The 21,680-nt window shown below is 39.3% G+C and overlaps 1 protein-coding gene across 4 annotated transcripts; it reads right to left on the bottom strand.

Moving 5' to 3' along the window:
• Positions 1-1,037: 1,037 nt before the first annotated feature.
• Positions 1,038-21,467, bottom strand: smarcal1 (SWI/SNF related, matrix associated, actin dependent regulator of chromatin, subfamily a-like 1). 4 transcript variants are annotated; one of them, XM_053627408.1, is made up of 18 exons: positions 21,442-21,467; positions 20,337-20,554; positions 18,345-18,696; positions 17,371-17,421; positions 16,040-16,300; positions 15,804-15,854; positions 15,314-15,497; positions 14,321-14,471; positions 14,018-14,179; positions 12,430-12,495; positions 11,052-11,192; positions 10,617-10,835; positions 10,035-10,105; positions 9,561-9,663; positions 8,763-8,945; positions 7,163-7,263; positions 6,980-7,076; positions 1,038-1,377 (listed from the first exon to the last, which is right to left on the bottom strand). In XM_053627408.1, the coding sequence occupies exons 2-18, from the start codon at positions 20,550-20,552 to the stop codon at positions 1,195-1,197; spliced, it is 2,592 nt and encodes an 863-aa protein (XP_053483383.1). In that variant the 5' UTR covers positions 20,553-20,554; positions 21,442-21,467; the 3' UTR covers positions 1,038-1,194. The 4 variants fall into 4 exon arrangements, with proteins under 4 accessions (XP_053483383.1, XP_053483382.1, XP_053483381.1 ...); XM_053627407.1 differs by lacking the exon at positions 21,442-21,467 and adding an exon at positions 20,864-20,986; XM_053627406.1 differs by lacking the exon at positions 21,442-21,467 and having other exon boundaries at positions 20,337-20,986.
• Between the last annotated feature and the right edge of the window lie 213 nt (positions 21,468-21,680).

The raw sequence follows: 21,680 nt of genomic DNA, 5'->3' as shown, positions 1-21,680 counted from the left end.
GTCACGAGAACTGATACTTCGGTACCAAGTCAGTACCAACCTTCTTAAAATGTACTTGTTTTTCTGCAGTAGCGTAGGTACCGTTTGTAATGAAGTTACCGAGGATGCAATTCTTCCAGACCTGATGGGGGCAGCAAATACGCGCAAGTGTTTTAGTCGGTCCACAAGTGGTGAAGAAGAAAAACAACAACTACATAAGTTTATCTCTGCCCCGACTTGTTGAGAGGAAATGTGGTATGGAATATGGAAGTACTTCGCATTCGAGGCGGATGATAAACATATAATTGATGCTCTGAAGCCGGTGTGCAACTCATGTTATCTTTCATTTCAAACAAAGCGAGGAAATACCTGGAATTTGGCGAAGCACCTAAAAGATGGGTCCTACATTGTTGGTTTGAGACAGCTGGCATTGTGGCCGTGAAACCAGCTAATGTTATGCTCCATGTAATGTTTGCGATAGCTAGTTATTTGTTAACGACGCTAACGCCTTGCAAGGTTATAAACTAGCTCCTAATGGGCCACCGTGCATCGCCATCCAGCCCGTGTCCTGTCAGCTAAATGTAGCCTAATGTCACTAATAATTATTCAAATATTCATGGTGTTAATAAATCTTTTTGGCCTGCCACCATACCAGTGAATTTAAAGTAATGCTTGCATTCAGAATATAAGGGGTGTATGTTCGTGTGTGCATTTAGGAGTGCACCTCCGCTGTATCCTCCACTCATTGTCAGACAGTGTTTAATAACTAAAATATCCCCCTCTCTCTCTCTCTCTCTCTCTCTCTCTCTCTCTCTTTTTGCCAGTATCAGCCAGAGGAGGATGTCCTCCAGGAGAGTTTTTAATTACATTTTTTTTTATTTGATTTTTAAACCACATCATGGTATCGACTTTGGTATCGAGTATCATGTACTTTTGGTGGTATCGGTACCGACTACTAGATTTTTGGTATCGTGACATCCCTATCACACATACATACATATATCTCTCTATTTCACACACATACATACATGTAGAAATATATAGTGTTTTTGTAAAAATCTGTGAGCAAACATAAATGCTTTATTAATTAATGGGTTTCCTACAACTATATGTACAATATACTTAGAACCAAATTGGCAAAAGAAACCCAATGATAATCAAATATTCATGATAACCAAATGGTACTTTGAAGATGGGTGGGCTTTACAGTTTTGGTTAGTCTTCTATACGTCTTTTCTTGCTGGGGCTCCCTGAGAAAGGGTTCTCCTGGTGGCTGACTGAGTCAGTCTGCTCAGTGTCCTCCCAGTCATTCACAGCCTCTAATAGCGCTGACTCATCCATATCCTCCTCTGAGAATGATCTCTGGAACATCTCTGTGATTCTTTGCTGTGTGGGGTCCTGAGAATTAAAGAAGCAGATATGGACCATTATTTAATCAACATTGCAAAGAAAAGGTTCTAAACTGTATTGTGCATAAAATTTTGAAGTCTAGTACACACAATCAAAAAGGGTTGAATTTCTCATATGTGCACATCATACGCACAAGTGTACACAATAAGGTGCTCGTTAAACACAGACACAACCACAGTTAACCATATATGGTATGTAGGAATCGCTTCAAAGGGCAAAAAGGACTGACCGTTTTACTAGTGTCATGGAAAAACACGCAAAAACTCAACTTTTTTTTTTCCCTAAAGAAGAGACAAATCAAGTGTTGTTCAGCTATGCTGTATAATGTGCGTCATTTTTACTCATATTTTTGCACACAGCAAGGGAGCTATAGACACCACAGGGATTTATATTTCTGGTGGTGCTTTAACTATGACAAGAACATAGACACTAGATGTCAAGAACATAGACTACTAATGTCAGGAAAGCCAATGATTGAGCGACTGTATCCCCAATTTCTCTCGGAAATGTTCCTGTAGCCAAAAATAAGATGGTTGAAAGGACTTGGACATGCACATATATTGCATGTTCTCTCAGGTTTCCCTAACCAACTGTGGTTCCAGCTGATGGTGTAAATCTATTAGTATGTTTTTTTGAGTTGCTATCTGCTGATAGGCCACTTAGAGCTTTGAGCCCTAAAAAAAAAATTCAGTCCTATGCTACTAGGTGAGATAAGCCATGCTGCGCTCATTAAAACGCAACTACAATGGTGCTTGAAAGTTTGTGAACCTTTTAGAATTTTCCGTATAAATACGACCTTCTAAAAGTAGACAATGACAAACCAGTTAAAGAAATGAGACAGAAATATTATACTTGTTCATTTATGTATTGAGAAAAATGATCCAATAATACACATCTGTGAGTGTCAAAAGTATGTGAACCCCTAAGATTAGCAGTTAATTTGAAGATGAAATTAGAGTCAGGTGTTTTCAATCAATGGGATGACAAATCAAGTGTAAGTGAGCACCCCGTTTTATTTAAAGGACAGGGATTTATCAAAGTCTGATCTTCACAACATGTTTGTGGAAGTGTCTCCTGGCATGAACAAAGGAGATTTCTGAAGACCTCAGAAAAAGAGTTGTTGATGCTCATCAGGCAGGAAAAGTTTACAAACTATCTCTAAAAAGAGTTTGGACTCCACTAATCCACAGTCAGACAGATTGCGTACAAACTGAGGAAATTCAAGACCATTGTTACCCTCCCCAGGAGTGGTCCAACAAAGATCATTCCAAAAAGCACGACATGTAATAGGCTGCGAGGTCACAAAGGAACTCTGGGTAACTTCTAAGCAACTAAAGGCCTCTCACATTGGCTAATGTTAATGTTCAGGAGGAGTCCTCCATCAAGGTGGACACTGAACAACAATGGTGTGCATGGCAGGGTTGCAAGGAGAAAACCACTGCTCTCCAAAAAGAATATTGCTGCCTGTCTGCATTTGCTAAAAATCACGTGAACAAGCCAGAAAGCTATTGGGAAAAAAATTGTGGATGGATGAGACCAAAATAAAACCTTTTTGCTTTAAATGAGAAACGTTATGTTTGGAGAAAGGGAAACACTGCATTCCAGCATAAGAACCTTATCCTGAAACATGGTTTGGTCCTCTTTTACTGCATCTGAGCCATGATGGCTTGCCATCAATGATGAAAAAATTAATTCTGAATTATACCAGCGAAATCTAAAAGAAAATGTCAGGACATCTGTGCATGAACTGACTCTCTAGAGAAAGTGGGGTCATGCAGCAAGACAACGACCCTAAGCACACAAGTCATTCTACCAAAGAATGGCTAAAGAATAATAAAATTAATGTTTTGGAATGGCCAAGTCAAAGTCCTGACGTTAATCCAATAGAAATATTGTGAAAAAAAATTCTGGCTGATCCATACACTACATCCATAATCCAGGCATGATCGAATTAGGGTTCATTAACCATTCTCTCCATGGTTTTGCATAAGCAACTTGTCATGGCTATTGGGCAGTAGCTGTTGGGGTCATTATGATCTTCACCTGCTTTTGGGATGGGAATGATTGTTGCTTCTTTCTACGTGAGCAGAATATTCCCTGATATCCAAATAGAGTTAAAACGTTTTAACAGTAAAGACAGGACAGTCTTTACTTTAATCAGATTCCAGACCTTTTTTATTGAGGTACTTGATGTCAGAGCTTGTACCCTACCTTAACAAGATTTTCACTTGTTGGCCTTCTGAAGAATAATCTTGCAGCCTTCTTCCATTCTTGTATAGCCATCTTGCATTTTATCATCAAACCATGGCATCAGTTTGTATTTTGTGTTTGGATATGTTTTTGAAATGGCATCATTTGTTATGGAGATGAGTGTATTGGTGAAATATTTAATAACATCTGGATAATCTTCAGGGGCTTCATTAAAGCTTTCATAGCAAAGTGTTTGAAAATGATAACAGTCAGCTTTTTTAAACTGCCATCTTGGTATTTTTAGAGCTTCTTCTCTTCCTTTCAGAGTTAATCTTAATGGAAAGTGGTCGTTACCACAAAGTTCATGCCATACTTACCATGAAAGGTCTAAAAAATAATTCAGGTTCACAAATTTTTAGGTCACTTGCCGAGTATCTTCCGTGCCCTGGGTGTAGGTAAGTGGATCCATCATTTATAAGGCATCATTTATAAGGCATGATTGTCTAGGAATTCTTCTATCCTCTTTCCTTTGTCACATTGGGTATTTCCACACAGAATGTTGTGACTATTAAAGTCTCCCATGAGTATATACGGAGAAGGAAGTTGAGCTACTAGGGCATCCAGGTCCTTGTGTGTAACAGTAAGATTTGGTGGTATGTATATGGAACATACTGTAATGGTTCTCTGTAGGGTTAAACGCACTGCTGTCACCTGTAAATTACTGTTCACATTGATGAGACTATGAATCACATCGTTTTTGATTAAAATGGCTGTGCCACCAAATGTCTGTCCATTAGTAGGACCAAAAGTATTTAAAATTGTAAACCTTTTAAAAGAGAAGGTAAACTCTGTTGGTAGTTTTGTCTCCTGGAGACAAAAACCAAGGGGGATGAGAACTGAAACTAAGCGTTGCAACTCTGCAAAATTTCCCGAGTCCACGACAGTTCTATTGGATAAAAATATTTTCCATTCTCATGTAGGAAAAATAGGAATATTTCCCCTGATTTGTCCTTTTGGGGATGAACTTCTACTCAGTCTATCCCTTTCCTTGCACTTCGACATCTTTGGTTTGTTTTGTCTTTCCCATTTCATCTTTTACTTCGGAACAACTCGATCATCTTGTATTTCTAGTTGAAGTTTGGTTTTCTGTTTAGTTCGGATTAGACTGAGAATTGATTGCAAATAGATTCACTTTGGGTTCCTTTATTTTGGTCCTTGGGAGAGATTTATTGCTGTTAACATTTTGAGGTTTATCTTTGTGCATCCAGGTAAAGTCTGTCTAGGATTCCAGGGACTTCACAGATTTCTTGACAAAGGAACCATATGTTTTATTCAGTGTAGAAGGAGGGACAGCATCTACCATTCTCCTTGCCTCGGGGTAACGTATCTTCTTTGTGCATCTGATTCTCTCCATTTCCTTTTCCTTAATCCATGCAGGACATTCTTTTGATGCAGCCGAATGGTCTTCTGTACAATTACCACATTTGGGTGGTTTTTGGCAGCTCTCCAGGTTGTGATCTTCACCATACTTGCAACAGATGCTTTTATTTTTGCAACTATTTGACCCATGTCCATAGTTTTGACATTTAAAACATCGCAGTGGGTTGGGCACAAATAAATCCACTGTGACACTAAAATATCCGATTCTAATTCTTTCTGGGGGAAGGGGTGTATTAAAAGTGATGATGTATGTACCAGTTTTGAAAACTCGTTCCTCTCTTTTGATTATTACCCTTTTCACATTTACTACTCCTTGGGGTTTGAGCTTACAGGTAATTTAATCTTTATCTACATCATCCAAATCTTTAGTGCGGATCATTCCTTTGCTGTAGTTTAATGTTGGATGAGGTGATGTCTTTATGTGAACTCCAGTGAATAGTGTGGCTTGTAGTAAATTCTCTGCATTTTACTTTTTACAGCATTCCACTAGAATTTGTCCCGATCTTAACTTTTTCACAGTTCCTGCTATTCCTGTGATACCTTATGTATAGCAAATGGAGAAAGTTTAGTGATTGGTGATACTGCTTCAAGGATTATAAACCTTGTCCACGCTTCACTATTTGGCATGATTAAACATTTATTCTCTAAGGTGCAGTCTGTATACAAGTCTAGAAACCGCTTCTTGGAACTGTTTCAAAGCTATACTTAAGTTTTTTGTTATTCCCCACCCACCTCGGAGCCCAAAAAGAGAGTTATGCACAGCGCCTTGGAATTCCAGCAGATTATGCATCAGGGCTATAAGAATGATCTACTTGAGCAGGTAAAGCAGATTATAATATGCTCTATCCACTCGATTGACCCATAGCAAACACTTACTGGGGATTCTGGAAAGTTAGCAGTTGTTAAGCTATCACAGAACTCTCAGAGCATGCCTTGACCAGCAGATTGATTGGAGTGAGCCATTCCAACCACCCGTCTAGTTGAAGTATGAGCCAATGTACAGTATTGAAACAGTGGCAGCCGCAGCAAACCATATTTCTCAGACACCAGGATCTCTTCCTCCACCGACACAGGTCGCAACTTACAGCAAACAAGTCTTCGCTTTTATCGTTCTTTGCGAACAGTATTGGGATACTGAGGATCTATTTTACTCTGGATAATTACAGAGAGAGATGAAGGATGGTATTAGAACATCTAGATGGAAAAGGTGTGTGTAAAAAGTATAATCGAGAAAAATTTAAATATAATAAGGGGGGCTGAAGAGTTATTCTCTCGTTCCCTGTTCTGTTCACGAGCTGCCACCAAGAAGATGAGTCTCATGTCATACCCGGTAGCCTTTTATCAGTCCATAGAGGATTTCAGAGTATTTTGTTGAGGCCAAAAATGCTCGATTTACTGCAGCTTTTTTCAAAATCTGCGATGCAATTTACTGAGTATTTTTTGTGGAAAATTTGAATTAGCATAATTGCAATTCCACTAAATTGCACGGTCTTTCACAGTGATGTTTGTTGGTAAACGAGACCTTTTAGCTGTACTCATGTTCGACGCACCTGAATCGAAGGGGGCTTTGGCTGAATGTGCATTGTCATGACATCACATGGCACGTTGTGATGATGTCACGTGACATCACATGACACATCACATGACATCACACTGGCCCAAATCTGCAGAAAATGTGCTGTAATTTTGAAAGATTGCAAGCAAATATTGTGGAGTTTCCTTGATTCTGTATTAATGCCTGTGATTGCAAAAATCACTAAATCCTGGGGGGGGGCTGTTTTATGGGATTTGATGGCATATATTTTTGTATATATTCTTTTTACAGTTGTGTCGAAGCAAAGCACTTTGGTTTTATCAAAATACTGCCACATTTACAGCACTTCTATTTTTACAGGTTCCGGAGTCCAAAATTTGCACCCCAAAAAAAAAAATATTTTTAATTTAAAAAAAATTCTCCTACCTTGCTGTGGAAGCTGGCACACTCTGCTTTGTCTGAAATATTCGACTCGGACAAGCCAACCTGTTCTAGAACATTCATCTTCTCCTGGATCATTGGCCTAGAGACATGGAATAGTCAGTGTTATTGACACAAAGGCAATAAAGAGACTGATGTAGTATTTCAGATCCAAGTATTTTCAATTACCATAGGTAGTCATCAGCTGTGCCTTTGGCTACCAGGTAGTGAATGTCCACACTGCTGGTCTGACCAATACGGTGCACTCTGTCCTCTGCTTGGATTAATATCTGTAAAAGTAAAAATACTTGGGTATGGGACATACAGCTACATAATCAGGTGCATATTTTAGTCTACTACTGATGTTGCATGTTATGCAGTCCAATGCATTAAGAAATGAATTTTTAATTAGAGAAAGAAAACAAAAACAAAAAGACAACCACTTCGTGAGCACATGTTCCAGCACATGGAAGCACTTTCTGGACTGAGAAAACAACTAGAAGTAAAGAAGGCCATATTCTATTCAGAATATGTCAGTCTATTCAGACTGGGTTAGTTTTGCATGATGGGGTGGTGTAATGTAATTATTAACATGGAAATATATACACTGGCACGCAACAACACACTCAACCCTAAGTCCAACAGCAAGTGGTTTTAATGAAAGTCAAAACAATTTGTTTTTGTTAATATGATAAGTGTGTACTACACAGACCTTTTGATATTATGACCAGAGTACACTCATGGCATCATGAGGATGCTCCCATATCAGTAATTCCTTGACCATAGTATTATAAGGCATTCAATCCTAACCCAGATAGAACCTTATATTTATAAGGTCTTGAATTTATACAAACATCTCTTGTCCCTTTGCAAATCATATGCCAGATATGCCATATGCAGGGAGCTATGCCAGAGCCATATCACCCTGCAGCTCTCACCTGGTTTCCCATTGAAGCTAAGCAGGGTTGAGCCTGGCCAGTACCGTGATGGGAGTCCTCCTGGGGAAAACTAAAGCTTGTTGCTGGAAGTGGTATTAGTGAGACCAGCAGGGGGCGCTCAGCCTGTGGTCTGTGAGAGTCCTAATGCCCCATTATAGTGACTGGGAACCTACACTATAAAAATAATACCGTCTTTTGGATGAGACGTTAAACCAAGGTCCTGACTCTCTGTGGTCATTAAAAATCCCAGGACACTTCTCGTCAAGAGTAGGGGTATAGCCTGGTGTCCTGGAGAAATTCCCCCATTGGCCCTTCTCGATCATGGCCCCTTAATAATCCCCATCTCTGAATTGGCTACATCACTCTCTCCTCTCCACTAATAGCTGTTGTGTGGTCCAGGTGGATGCTACACACTAGTGATGGTTGAGGAGTTCACCCCCCCGTAAAGCACTTTGAGTGTCTAGAAAAACACTATACAAGTGTAACTGTAACTAAAAATCATAATTAGTACAGACATCTGGCAGGAACATTACTTAACAGTCATACTAACAGTATTTATGTCAAACTGAAACTACCGTACCAACTCTCAAGAGAGGGGCGTATGCAATACTACACCACCTGCCATCATGACATGTTTAACCCTGACAATTTCAGGCCAATTTACATCTCTAATACTGTATACCATACTAATCTCATATCATAGGCATGACTCCCACTGTGTTTAAACAGAAGGCCTTCCCCACCATTAAGTAGAAGTCACAAAGCCGGTTGGACGACTGCCAAGAATGCCAAGAATCTCTACACCGCCTGGCTGAATAAAAACCTTCACACCCTCAAAGAAGCACACTAACCCCTGGGTTCCAGAAGAGCTCTGCAAACACGACAAGGTCGGCAGTATGCAGGGTGAGGCCCATATTGGCAGCTGTGATAGAGAGCACAGCCACACAGCTCTGCTCAGAGAACTGGAACTTCTCACACAGCTGATGGCGATCGGCTGAGGGTGTAGACCCATCAATACGGATATGATTGATTGCCTGTGGTGTGGAAGAGAAGACAAAAACTGTCAGCACAAAACAACAGGCCTTTAGAGCCGATAAACATTCCAGGATATATTTTAGATCAAACAACAGTTAGTTTCAAGTCAATAATTTGATTGGACAAACGGCGTTACAAGAGTGCTGATGTTTAGTATGGTACATTTCACCATTTGTATCACTCCGCTTGTCTGCGTTAACCACATAAAATTCAAATTCTAGTAATAGTTTGTTACACTGAAACCGTTACTACACTTACTATGGGCCGTCAGCGAGCTGCGGCTTCTTTGGGAACTATTTTCTCTGTCGGAACAAAAATAAAGAAAATATTTGGCCATATAATGTCTGAAATGTCAGTTACTCAAAATGAATTTCTTGTACTGACCTTCAGCATGGCTGTGATTACCTGCTGGCGAATCACAGCTGTGCTGATATTCGATATAACAGCACTCTTGCTCGTGCAATATTGCTTAAACTAGATGAGTGTATTGTACAAATCGAGTGTCAGGTCCAAGTTTCACCAAAATTTTGAAAAAACCCATTAAGCCTCTAGGAGTTTATTCTTTCTTTGGGTTTGCTGAAAGTGTGCCGGAAGATCTACAACTCCTTTATTACCTTATCAGTAAGCTCTTTACTTATGCTGTCCAGGACCCGTTTGTGATGCGCAAACACCAGAAACTTCTCTCGTCCACACTCCAGCATGTCTGAAATGTACTCCCTTGCAGAAAAGAAGAAAAAATTATTATATATATATATATATATATATATATATATATATATATATATATATATATATATATATATATATATATATATATATATATATATATATATACATACACACACACACACACACACACACACATACACATACATACACACACACACATATGAGGCATGTAAGTCTGTCAAAATAAAAATAAAAAACAAGTAATGATTAAACATTATCAAAAGTGAAAGCCCAGCATTTCACAGCAGTGTTCAGGGTTTGTATCACGATGTGTGCAGTGTATCAGGGAGTCTAGGTTCTGTTCAAGTGATTCTGAATAAATGATTACTAAAAGTAGAAATGCACATGGCCAAACTCACAGGATAGCTCTGATCTTGGCCTCTGCTGTGTGGTTAAAGAAAACCAGTAGAGCCTCCTTCTGTTGCTTCTTCTGCAGAAACACAGAAAGAAAGTTCTGATCCACTTACAGGCCTACAATTTGTGTGTCAGGAAAAATCCAGGGAAAACCTTCATATGGTGAAATTCTGACAGTTATACGTTACATGGACTGAAATGCGTTTCTCTTTCGTATGCATCTCAATCAGAAGTACTAGCATTTCCAAGTCTGGTTACAACAAAAGTGAAAGATTAGAAGTGTATTTAAAGATTGCGAGCATTTAAAGATTTCACTGACAGGACAGGAGCCTCATCGTCATCTCTTTAATCATCATCTCTCGTTATGTCACTGAGATTTGTTCTGTAGTCTTAATTTCCAATATTTTTATTAGCATTCAAAGATTACAACTTTGGCATCTCTAAGAAGTGATAGAAAGCACACTTAATCATGATAATCTAGCTTCCTAGTTATCGCATCAACCAGATATTTGCGTGGTGAACCATTTTCAGCACAGCGCTGGCATGGATGTGGTAGTGTGTGTGGTGCTGGTATGAGTGCCACTCACACTGTGGCATCCTTTGGTGAGTTCTCTGGCTGCAGCGGAGAGTGCGGCTTTGGTACGGGAGTTTATACCGTCTGTAGTCACAGTGACAACCTTGCGCTGTTTGGCAGGAAGCTGTGACAGCACATCGGATTTTAATCGCCTCAACATAAGACACTCCTCTAACAACAACTTCAACTCGGCCAAATTAGAGGAGCCAGAATAGTCCCAACCCCAGGGGAGCTACAGAAAAGAAGGACGAGAGACAGAGAGAGAGAGATAGAGAGAGCGAGAGAGACACACAAAAACATGAATAGAGGGTGAATATGGAAAGAGAGAGAAGATTGAGTGTTTAATTAATTAGAGCAATGTTAAACATACCCCATTATAATATTTAACAGAGAGCAGTGAGGTGACCTCATTTAAGCTGATTAAAGCCCACTGAGGCAGTTACAGTACCTGTTTAGCATCACAATATCTCACTCCAAAATCATGGAAACGAGGGAAGAGTGTCGGCCTCACAGCCAGAATCTGTGTGTAGAGCTCAGCCGGACGTGACATAGCGGGAGTTCCTGACAGCAGGATCACTCTTTTAGCGGCCTGCCGCATTCACACAGCAAGAGACGGGGACAAAATTTTCAATAGCCATCCAATAATATAAATAACAAGGGAGTAAGTTAGTAAAGCAAAGCATATATATGTACAGTGCCCTCCACTAATATTGGCACCCTTGGTAAATATGAGCAAAGAAGGCTGTGAAAAATTTTTCTCACAGCTGTGAAAAAGTCTTTATTGTTTATCAAAAAAAATATATCTGTTAAATATAGGTGTGCAACAATTATTGCCACCCCTATGAATTCATATGAGAAAAATATATTTGAAGTATATTCCCAATGATATTTTAAATTTCCTAGTACACCTGGGTGACTAGGAACAGGAAATTGTTCAACCATGACTTCCTGTTTCACAGGGGTATAAATATGAGGTAACACATGGGCCAAATTCCCTTAGTCATTCATAACAATGGGAGAGACCAAGGAGAGACTAGCTTTGATGTGCTGCAAAAGGTTGTTGAGTTTCACAAAAAGGGAAGTGGCTATAAGAAAATAGCACAAGCATTGAAAATGTCCATTTCCACCATCAGACTGATAATTAAGTTCCAGTCAACTGGAAATGTTATGAATCAACCTGGAATTGGACGTGTGTCTATATTGTCTCAATGCACCGTGAAGCGGATGGTTCGAGTGGCCAAAAAATCTCCAAGGATCACAGCTGGAGAATTGCTGAAGTTAGTTGCGTCTTGGGGTCGGAAAGTCTCCAAAACTACAATCTGAAGTCACCTACATCAACACAAGGTATGGTCTCAGATCCCTTGTCATGTATTCTCCAACCTCATCAGGCATTATAGGACAAGACTCAGAGCTGTTATCTTGACAGCGGGAGGTAGCACAAAGTACTGACTAAAAGGGTGAAAATAATTGTTGCACACCTATATTTAACAAAGTTAAATTTTGTTTGCAATTGTTTGATATCCACGAGAGCAGAGTATTTGTGTGAATTTTTTTTAACAACAGATCAAACAGACATTATTTATATTTTTATATTATATATATATATATATATATATATATATATATATATATATATATATATATATATATATATATATAAAATCAATAAATCACACACACACATACATATATTATATCTTTTCAGTAGCCTAACTGAGCACAAAGCACTATAAACAATATTGTAAATAATAGACTAATAGACACTGTCCAATCAAACTAATGAGTCTGTACATATTTCCTGGTGATAATGGAGGAATTCATCACACCTTTAACAGAGGAAGAGCAGCCTTACAGCGAGCAGTTTTAATGTTCTTCAGGAAGTGGGACTCATCCTACGCACACAGAAAAGGAAAGCGGGTCAAACAGTATCAGGCGATTTTAATACAGGAATTCAAACTGTAATTAATCAGTAAGGCGTTAAATGTAAACGCAGCCCAGAGTCACAAATCCCGGGAATGCTGAAGATTAGAGTGATTGACAAATGAAGTAGTAGTTAGCACAGTAGCTGGTACATAACACAGCCACTTTCAAAGTTCAACAATGCAAACTCGACCAAATCCATTGTTGTTTTAATTTGTTTTTATCCCACATCCCCAGTGAATTCTCAATTCTGACTGGTCAGAAGGTGTTGATTAATTTTCTATAATAAGCTCTGACACTAGTGACTGTAAGTCAGATCACAGGTTTGTATTAATGCAATTGCTCTAGTATAATACATGTTAGAATTTCTATAGCAACAACCTATTCAGGTACTTGTATGGCAGACGCTCTATTTAAACAAATTTTTAAAAATCAAATGTGTAATTGTTTATATGGTGAAATTATCTGTAAGCAGATCTTACTGTAACATTTACGGAAGGAGTCTCCAGTGCCGGCGCTTTGTTACAGTTATAAACAGATAAAGCTGTAGCTAAAAAATATTTTTTTTTTAAATATTCCGAAAAACAGCCAATAAGTGTGGGGACTCCTTTAATACTGTTTAAAAAGCATCTCAGGGGGATTCCTCATTGACAAAATACCAAGATACACATTTCTGGAAATTCTAGGCAAAAAAAGTGTCAACTTTGAAGATGCTAAAATACTCAATTATTTTGGATTTTTTTTTTTTATCACAGCATAATTCCCATAGTTGCATTCGAGTTTTGATGACTTTATTATTATTCTAAAACGTGGAGAAAAAAAAATAAAGAATGAGTGTGTCAAAACTTTTGACTGCTAGTATATAAATATACATGGATTAAAATAATTAATAAAATTTAATAATTAAAAAAAAAAAAAACTGTAATCATTGGCAAACTGCTGTGATGTAAGAGGAATAAAACACTTCGGCACATGCTGTTACTGAAAAATAATCGACTTTAGGGTGGTACCATTAACTCCAATTCAAGTCAGGCTGTATCACACCACCCTACTGTTGATTGTTTTCCTAGAACAGTATGCCCCATAGTGTTTTACATCCTCTGTAATGGGAGTTCCATGGCAAGTGGACCAAAATATAATTTGAAGGTCTGAAAAATGCAAAGACTGAGATTAAATGGCAAAGATATGTTTGCTATAAGAAAATTTTTGTAGGCAGCTGGCAGTGTTGGTGCCAACTGCTAGAGGTCAGTGTGCAGATTTCTCCGTTTGTTCTATTAATATACCTTTTTTATTTATTTATTTATTTTTTTAATAAAATGTAGTTCTCTCAAAATTTTGGACAAAAAAAAAATCCACATTGTAAACTGTTAACAATGCTTCTCTATTTTTCTTATTAAAACAAAATGTAAGAGAAGCACTGTGCCCCATTGTAACCACATTCTCCCTATTTTTATATTTAAACGCAAGTTATTACAGGACAACAAGGCAGCGTACCATAATAAGCACACCGAAAGGACTGGCTAAATTCTGCTTTCCCATCTTGCTAAGAAGGTCATAGCTGACGATGTTGATGAGACCAGAGCGAAGACTGTCTTTACCCGTCACCACCACATTAATGCTGTCTGCTGCTACTGAGGGCAACCAGCGGCGGAGCGCCTAACATACAACACAGAGAGAAAATCCATATTCTTATAATATGACATCAAGTCTAAACTGGAAACATCGTTAATTCCCAAAAAATAAAGCATATTTCAGAGGTCAGTTTAAGGTTCTTTAGGCTGCTGTGCTCTAACTCACCTCAGCCCAGGTGAAGCGGACGGAGGATGGAGTAACTATCAGCAATGGCCACTCTTTCCTGTAGTAGGCTGCAATGCAGATGGCCTGCACCGTCTTCCCCAAGCCCATATCATCAGCCAGGAGCAGACGGCCTTCCCTAGACACCGCAAAGCTGGAAAAAATTATTAATTCATCAATTAATTAATCAAGTAATAAATATGTACTGTATGTTGTACCGTTTAGAGCTTCACTACACAGAATATCTTATGATTATTTATGGTTTTTAAATAGTTACACTGCTTGGTAGTGATCATCTAAATACTTTTCTCCATAATTTTTTTCTTTTCAATTTCTCAAGAACTGGTTATTTCTGCCCTACTTCACAACATCCACCAATCTCTAAGGGCACACTTACGCTTCCTCTGAGACACATGGATCTTTTCCATCTGATCTTTTCAAAGAATATCTAGTGAGCAACAGTTCTGTGGGCATTATTGATAAGCGAGGTCAGAAGAGAATCGCCAGACTATTTCAAGGAGACATTACTGCTACACAAACCCAGTTGCCTGAAGCTTCAAGATGTTCTGAGATGCTTTTCTGCTCACCATAGTTGTAAAGAATGGTTATTTTACTGTAGCCTTCCTGTAGCCTCGCAACAACAGGGTAAAGCTTTAGACCAGTGGTCATCAACCCTCTTCCTTGAGATCTACCTTCCTGCAGGTTTCAGCTCCAACCAAAATCAAACACACCTGTTTTAGTTGATCAAGAACTTCTTAAGGCAATGGGTAGATGGTCTGGTGGGCACCATTATGGTTGGAGCTAAAGTCTTCAGGAGAGTAGATCTCCATGTACAGGGTTGGTGACCACTGCTTTAGACCGTTGAGCCATTCAAAAGCCCACAAACTTTGCTTGCATAATCTTGTGCACATCATTTTAATGTGACAAAAACAATCAAACAAAGCTCTCGTCAGCATTAGCACTACAGTCCAGATGGCAGGAAGTGTGTTCACCTACTTGACGCCATGCTGCTGAAAGGGCATGAGGCTGCGTGTGACAGTCATATCGATGCCTGAGAGATCAGCTTCAGGTATTTCTGCATCTCTAGAATGGCTCTTCTCAAACTGGGAGGAAAAGGCCTGAAGCACAGCACGTGGTAACGGTTCAACCTCCACATCAGAGATGTTGTTCAGAGTCTCCACTGATAACAGACAGGAGTAACAGCTAATTGGTCAAGGACTGTGAATGACGGTGCATAAATGACTAGCTACAATATTAGTATTAAGGACTGAGACAGGTCTTAAGGTACATACATTAATAAGTAGCATTATTAACAGTAAACTGAACAATCTGTTCAACAAAGTGCCAAAATATTTAGATTTATAGGATTTGGTGTATTATTTTGATTATATGGTCCATGCAAACTAATGATCTTTTTCTGTACATGTCTGATTCCTGTCCTTTTTATTCATTAAACTAAAGTTATTTAAATAAATCAGATACCCACTCAACATGCCATAGTCCTCGAGTAGGAAACTCCATTTCCTTGTTTTCATGTCTTCAAATAAAAAACAAACAAGTTAGTCGATTGGCTGGGTTAACATTAAATCTCTCGTTTTAATTCGCAGATTATCTGGCTCCTTTGCAAAAATTAACTGGAAAGAGTAAACCAAAGTATGCGATGGAATTCAAAAACTGGCATGGGTACCTTTTCAACAACCCAGTCAAAAATGAATCACTCACCATAGTTTTTTGAAGGCATCTGTTTAAAGATACCTATCACATCTGCATGGTATGTGATGTCCACTTCCAGGCGAGAGCGGGAGATAAGTGTGCATCTGCCCTTGACTGTGGCCCCAGGTTTCTGCCAGCCCTGGCAGAGTTTCATCATGGCCGCCAGTGACGCAGAGTCTCTGGGGCGAATGCTGGAGGCGGATAAATCCAAACCTTCCATCCCCTCCAGAGCCTTCAAAGACACTGAGGGCAGACCTCCGACCTCCTCCACTGAGAGAAGAGGAAACCCAGATAAGATTTATTGTGCGATATCCTATATCTACTGAAACTCACCATCATCACTTCAGGCTATCATGACAGAAAAATAATGCTCTCATGATTTATTGATACTACAGCGTTCCAACAAACAACTGACTGAAACTAGAGGTGGGATGACATATTGGTATACCATGATAAGGAAATCTGAAATATACAGATGGGTGACAGATTAACGGGGAAAAAACAACATATGTATCTTAGTCAGGTAGTGGGACAACACAAGAGGGTGCCTTGCAATAGGTTTTTCAAGTCTCTGGAACTGCATTAGAGAATAAATAACCCTCAGTTATTCTGATGATGGTGGTGGAGAGAGTGCTGCCTAATGCTGCTCCAAAATCTCCCATAGGTGTTTAACTGGGTTGTGATCTAGTGAATGTGAAGACCACAGAATACGATTTACATGATTTTCATCCTCATCAAAGCATCAAAGCCCTGTGTATGGGAGTGGAGTCATCCTGAAAGACACCACACCCATCAGGATAGAACGTAGAATGTTTCATCATGATAAAGGTGATCAGTAAGACAAACTTTGTATTGATTTGTAATGACGCTTCCCTCTCTAAAGGGACAAGCGGAGCCAAACCATCCATCCATCCATCCATCTATTTTCCATACCGCTTATCCTACACATGGACACAGGGGACCCTGGAGACTATCCCAGGCAACTCAGGGCACAAGGCAGGGGACACTCCGAACAGGGTGCCAACCCATTGCAGGGCACAATCGCACACTATGGACAATTTAGAAATGCCAAAATCAAACCTACAACGCATGTCTTTGGACTGGGGGAGGAAACCGGAGTACCCGGAGTACCCGGAGTACCCGGAGGAAACCCCCCCCCCCAAGTATCAATCCCTGTTAAAATGTGATGATGTAAAAATACACCAAAATTCATGATATTTTCACTGATTGCAGACATGTAATCATTGTTGAAAAATTAGATGTTATGTACTATTCATATAGCTTGTATACAACTATAACAAAGTATAGTGTCTTCTTAGTAGAGTGCAATAAAGACCTACTCAGTTGCTTATAATCCTCAAGGTTGAAGTTCCACATCTTTGTGACAGGATCTGCAATGAAAGTTACAATTCTCTAAAGAGTTATAATAATCAGAATCAAGAGAACAGGAAATCACAACCTGTCAATATAATGTCAAATAGATTTATTTTTTTTTTTACATTTATTGCACAGCATGAAAACAGTGTCATTGACTACGTTTACATGGACAGGAATAATCTAATTATTGACCTTAATCTAAGTAAGGTAATGTGATTAAGGTGTTTACATGAGTCGCTTTTAGAATACCCCTGTCATGTTCCTGTTTTACATGTTTTAGAACATAATTAGATTAACAGCCCGCGTCATTACGTCACCGCGCCACGCCGTCCAACGTCCCTCCAGAATTTCACGTATCAACATACAGTTCGTCTTCGTTATGGTACCGTATACAGTTTTGGGTGTTTTAATTTTTTACGAACGCTTTAAGTGCAGTTAATTATTTGTCATGCTGTACGTGCTAATAGACAACTGCTTGAAGCGGTGGGTGTGTCCCAAATCGCGTAGTTACCGTCTATATAGTAGCCGAGATACATGTATTTTTCCCCACTACAGGCCTATAGTAGGAAAGTATGCGATTTGGGACACAGCCGAACTCTCTTGTTCGCCGTAAAACGTAAAACTGCCGTGTGTGATCGTGTCCTGTCACAAAATGCGGTGAAAACTCCCACACGACGTTCATAATGTGATTAAGGTGTTTACATGTCACTACTACACGTCCATAATGCGACTAAAACAGGAGTACTCCCCCTGTCTTAATTAGATTATTGCTTACTTCGATTATGACCTTAATTAGAATAAGGTAAGTAAAAATTGCTGTTTACATGGTAGTTTCTTAATTAGAGTATGGTCTTAATCGGATTAAGAGTGGATTATTGTTGTCCATGTAAACACAGCTATTGACGTTTTTCTGCATGCAAGGACGATCGGAGCTCACCATAGTTTCTGGAGGGAATGTTTTTGAACACAGTGATGAGCTCTGCGTTGTAGCCAACCTCTACTCTGAAGCGTTCTTCTGAATGAGGAACACACTTCCCTCTCACGCACACTGCAGGCCTTTTCACAGAAACGGCAGAGCCAGAGTCCAGAGGTTTGGGTCCCTTCTTGAATAAAGGCTGGGTGGGTGTCTTCACACTCGGCCCAAAGAAATGATCTGCAGTGGAAATTGGCTTTGGTTCAGGGAATCCAACAGCACTAGATTTGGGCTTGGGGGGGACGAAACTAGACGACGGAGCTGACGTTTGATATTCCGTCCTTTTAGGGATGGGAAGTGGATCTATGAGCTGAGTCTGGAACACAGGAACAAATTGGATACACTTTAGTATATAAATCATCATCATCATCATTGATGACCTTATTAAATGTTAACAATGGTCATGGCCTTTTAGATTAAAGTTTGATTTAAGTAAGGAATAAAACACAACAGGAGTGCTATTATAGCACAGGTTCGCAAACCTAGACCTGCACATTTTAGTGTTTCTCCTGCTCCAACACCCCCACTTTAACTTAGCTTGTATACCAGGCGTGTCCGATCAGGGAAAACAGTCAAATGTGCAAGACAGGACAACGGTTGGGAACCTGTAGCGTTGCCAACATTGTCACTAGATTTGGAGAGTTTTTAAAACATCTTTATTGACTATACTCTTCTTTTAAATAAAAAAAAAAAATAGAGACAAACCCAACATCTTTTTGAGCAGATTGGGCCCTGACAGGCCTGCACACGATACACTCTCCAGCTCACAACACAGCTGCTGGTTATACGAATTGAGAAAACAGGTTCTGTTGACATGCAATATATCCAAAAGTACACGGACACCTTACCATCACACCCCTGTATGCCCATTCACAAACTACAGGCATTGACATAGAGTTGGTCACCCTTTGCCCTTTTAAAACAACCTCCATTCTTCTTCGAATGCTTTCCACTAGACTTTTAGCATGTTATTGTGGGGATTTACTCATTCAGTCACACAAGCATTAGTGAGGCCTGGGGTGCAGTCAGCGTTCCAGTTCATCCCAAAGGTATTCAGTGGGGTTGAGGTCAGGGCTCTGTGTAGGCTACTCAAGTTATTTCACTCCAACCTTGGCAAATCATGTCTTCATGGAGCTCACTTTGTGGTCAGTGGGATTGTTATGCTGGAAGATGTTTATGCCTCTTAGGTCCAGTGAAGGGATATTATAACGACAAAGCGTACAAAGACATCCAATACAACTGTGTTTTTCCAACTTTGTAGCAAGAGTTTGGGGTAAAAACACATGGCGTGTGATGGTCAGGTGTCCACATACTTTTGGCCATTTCATTTAACACCACTGTGTAAAGCCTGACTGAATTGAACTTGCCGATGCCGATTTTCTCCAACAACTGATCGCTGATCTCCATCATTCCCAGCAACCAATCATGCGTTTTAAACTCTCTTCTTCGACATATTTACAAGTAATTAAATGAAGTTATTCCATCTGTAAGTGTTTCTTCGTGTCTATTTCCCTAATACTTACCACCACGGCTTTGTTTTGTCTACATTTATGTAAATAATCAGTTTGTGGTGACACGACCAAAGACGACTTCTTGCTATGATACATGTTATAGAAAGAAAGATCTACCTTTGCCACCTAACACATTTTGACATGCAAATGATCATGACGATTTGACGAATATGCGAATTATCATGGCGATTCGATGAATATGCAAATTATCATGGCGATTCGATGAATATGCAAATGATCACGACGCTTTTATGAATATGCAAATGATCACACTGATTCAATACATATGCAAATGAGCCTGACATCATCAGGTGACTTCTAGTGACTTTTGTGAGCATGAATTAGCCACTTTCCCCTGAAAAAAAGAGTTGACAACACTGGGAACCTGTTGTCTTAGGAACATTATTTCAATAACAATGCCCCATGCAGGCTGTTAGTTTCCTACCTGTCTCACACTGTGGGCTGCACTGCTTGCTGCAGGTTTTGGAGGAAAGCTCGTCGTGTACTTTGCATTTCTTCCTGCTGCAGGATGTGATTGGGTTTGACACGGCTTGTGTGGTGCAGTCACAGCTTGTGCAAGTCTCTCAGCTCTTCTCGCCAACGCTCTCTGCCTGTTCTCCTCGATTTTCCTCTGCTGTTCCGGCGTTAGACTGCTCGACATGTCTGCAATAATGAAGTCAACTAAAAATATTCCCTGTCTTCAGATAGTGAGCAGACTTCTCCATGCATCAAGCCTGGTGTCATGTAAAGCCCCAGTAATATTAATAACACATCGAAATTAAGCTAAAATTAGCCCGGTGGGTTGCTGTTTAAAAAGAATAATAAAGATTATACGTGATCTGTATAGTGTTTAGCAATGCTTTTATAAACACAGAGCTGCTTCCTCCAACTAGCTTAGCCAGATTATTTATTTTGTAATTGAAGCTCGCAAATAACGGTGAAATTAATTAACAAAATAACTCGATTCGCAACCTGTTTCTTGTCAATACATCAGGACGGGAATTTTCTAAAATAACTTATAAACGACGCGTTAAAGCTCTCTTCTAGGTTGTTTGTTCGTTTGCTAAGCCTTCCTGTATTGGTGAAGTTTTCAACTTCAACTTTAAGCGCGTCGCAGGCGGATATGACGCATAGAGCGTTTCTGTCGCTGTTGCTAGCTAGGGCAATGCGTCAACGCGTCCGCCATTTTGGAAAAGGAAAGATTCAATCGTAAACAAATGCATCTCCAAGGAGACATTCAGGTCCACCTGAGAAAAGTGACAGTAACTCGCATTATTTTATATCTGAGCTGATGGAAAATTGTATATACATATAAACGTATATGCACTATTAATATTGTACGTGAGGCAAATTCTTTGAAATACCAGCAATACAGTGATATCAGATGCTTTGTGTTTTGCTGCAGTTAAAATAATGTTACCCAGAGTTAATGTTTCTTGAGCTAACCTTTAACTGTTTAAATAAAATCACCATAAACAAATTCACAAATGAATCTTTTAAATGAAACATTACTAGAACTCAGGGCAAGTGAAAGATTAAGTAAACAGTACCTCATGTAGACAAGTCAACATCCTGCCTTAACTGCCACATTTATCCTTCATAAAATGAAAACACACATACTGTATGTGTCAACACACGTTGATTTACTTTTACTTTAATTTTACTTTACTTCTAATTTACTTTTACAGATTGATTTATAATTTATTTGTGGTGGTGGTGGTTGGTTCGGCATGTGACGTTGTGGGCTTAGTAATAAACTAATCAAACAAAGATTTATGAATAAACTATT

The sequence above is a fragment of the Ictalurus furcatus genome, chromosome 6 (assembly GCF_023375685.1).
Source record: "Ictalurus furcatus strain D&B chromosome 6, Billie_1.0, whole genome shotgun sequence".
In the NCBI taxonomy this organism is placed as follows: Eukaryota; Metazoa; Chordata; class Actinopteri; order Siluriformes; family Ictaluridae; genus Ictalurus; species Ictalurus furcatus.
Note: the sequence above shows the minus strand (reverse complement) of the source record. Positions and strands in the feature narration are given on the sequence as shown.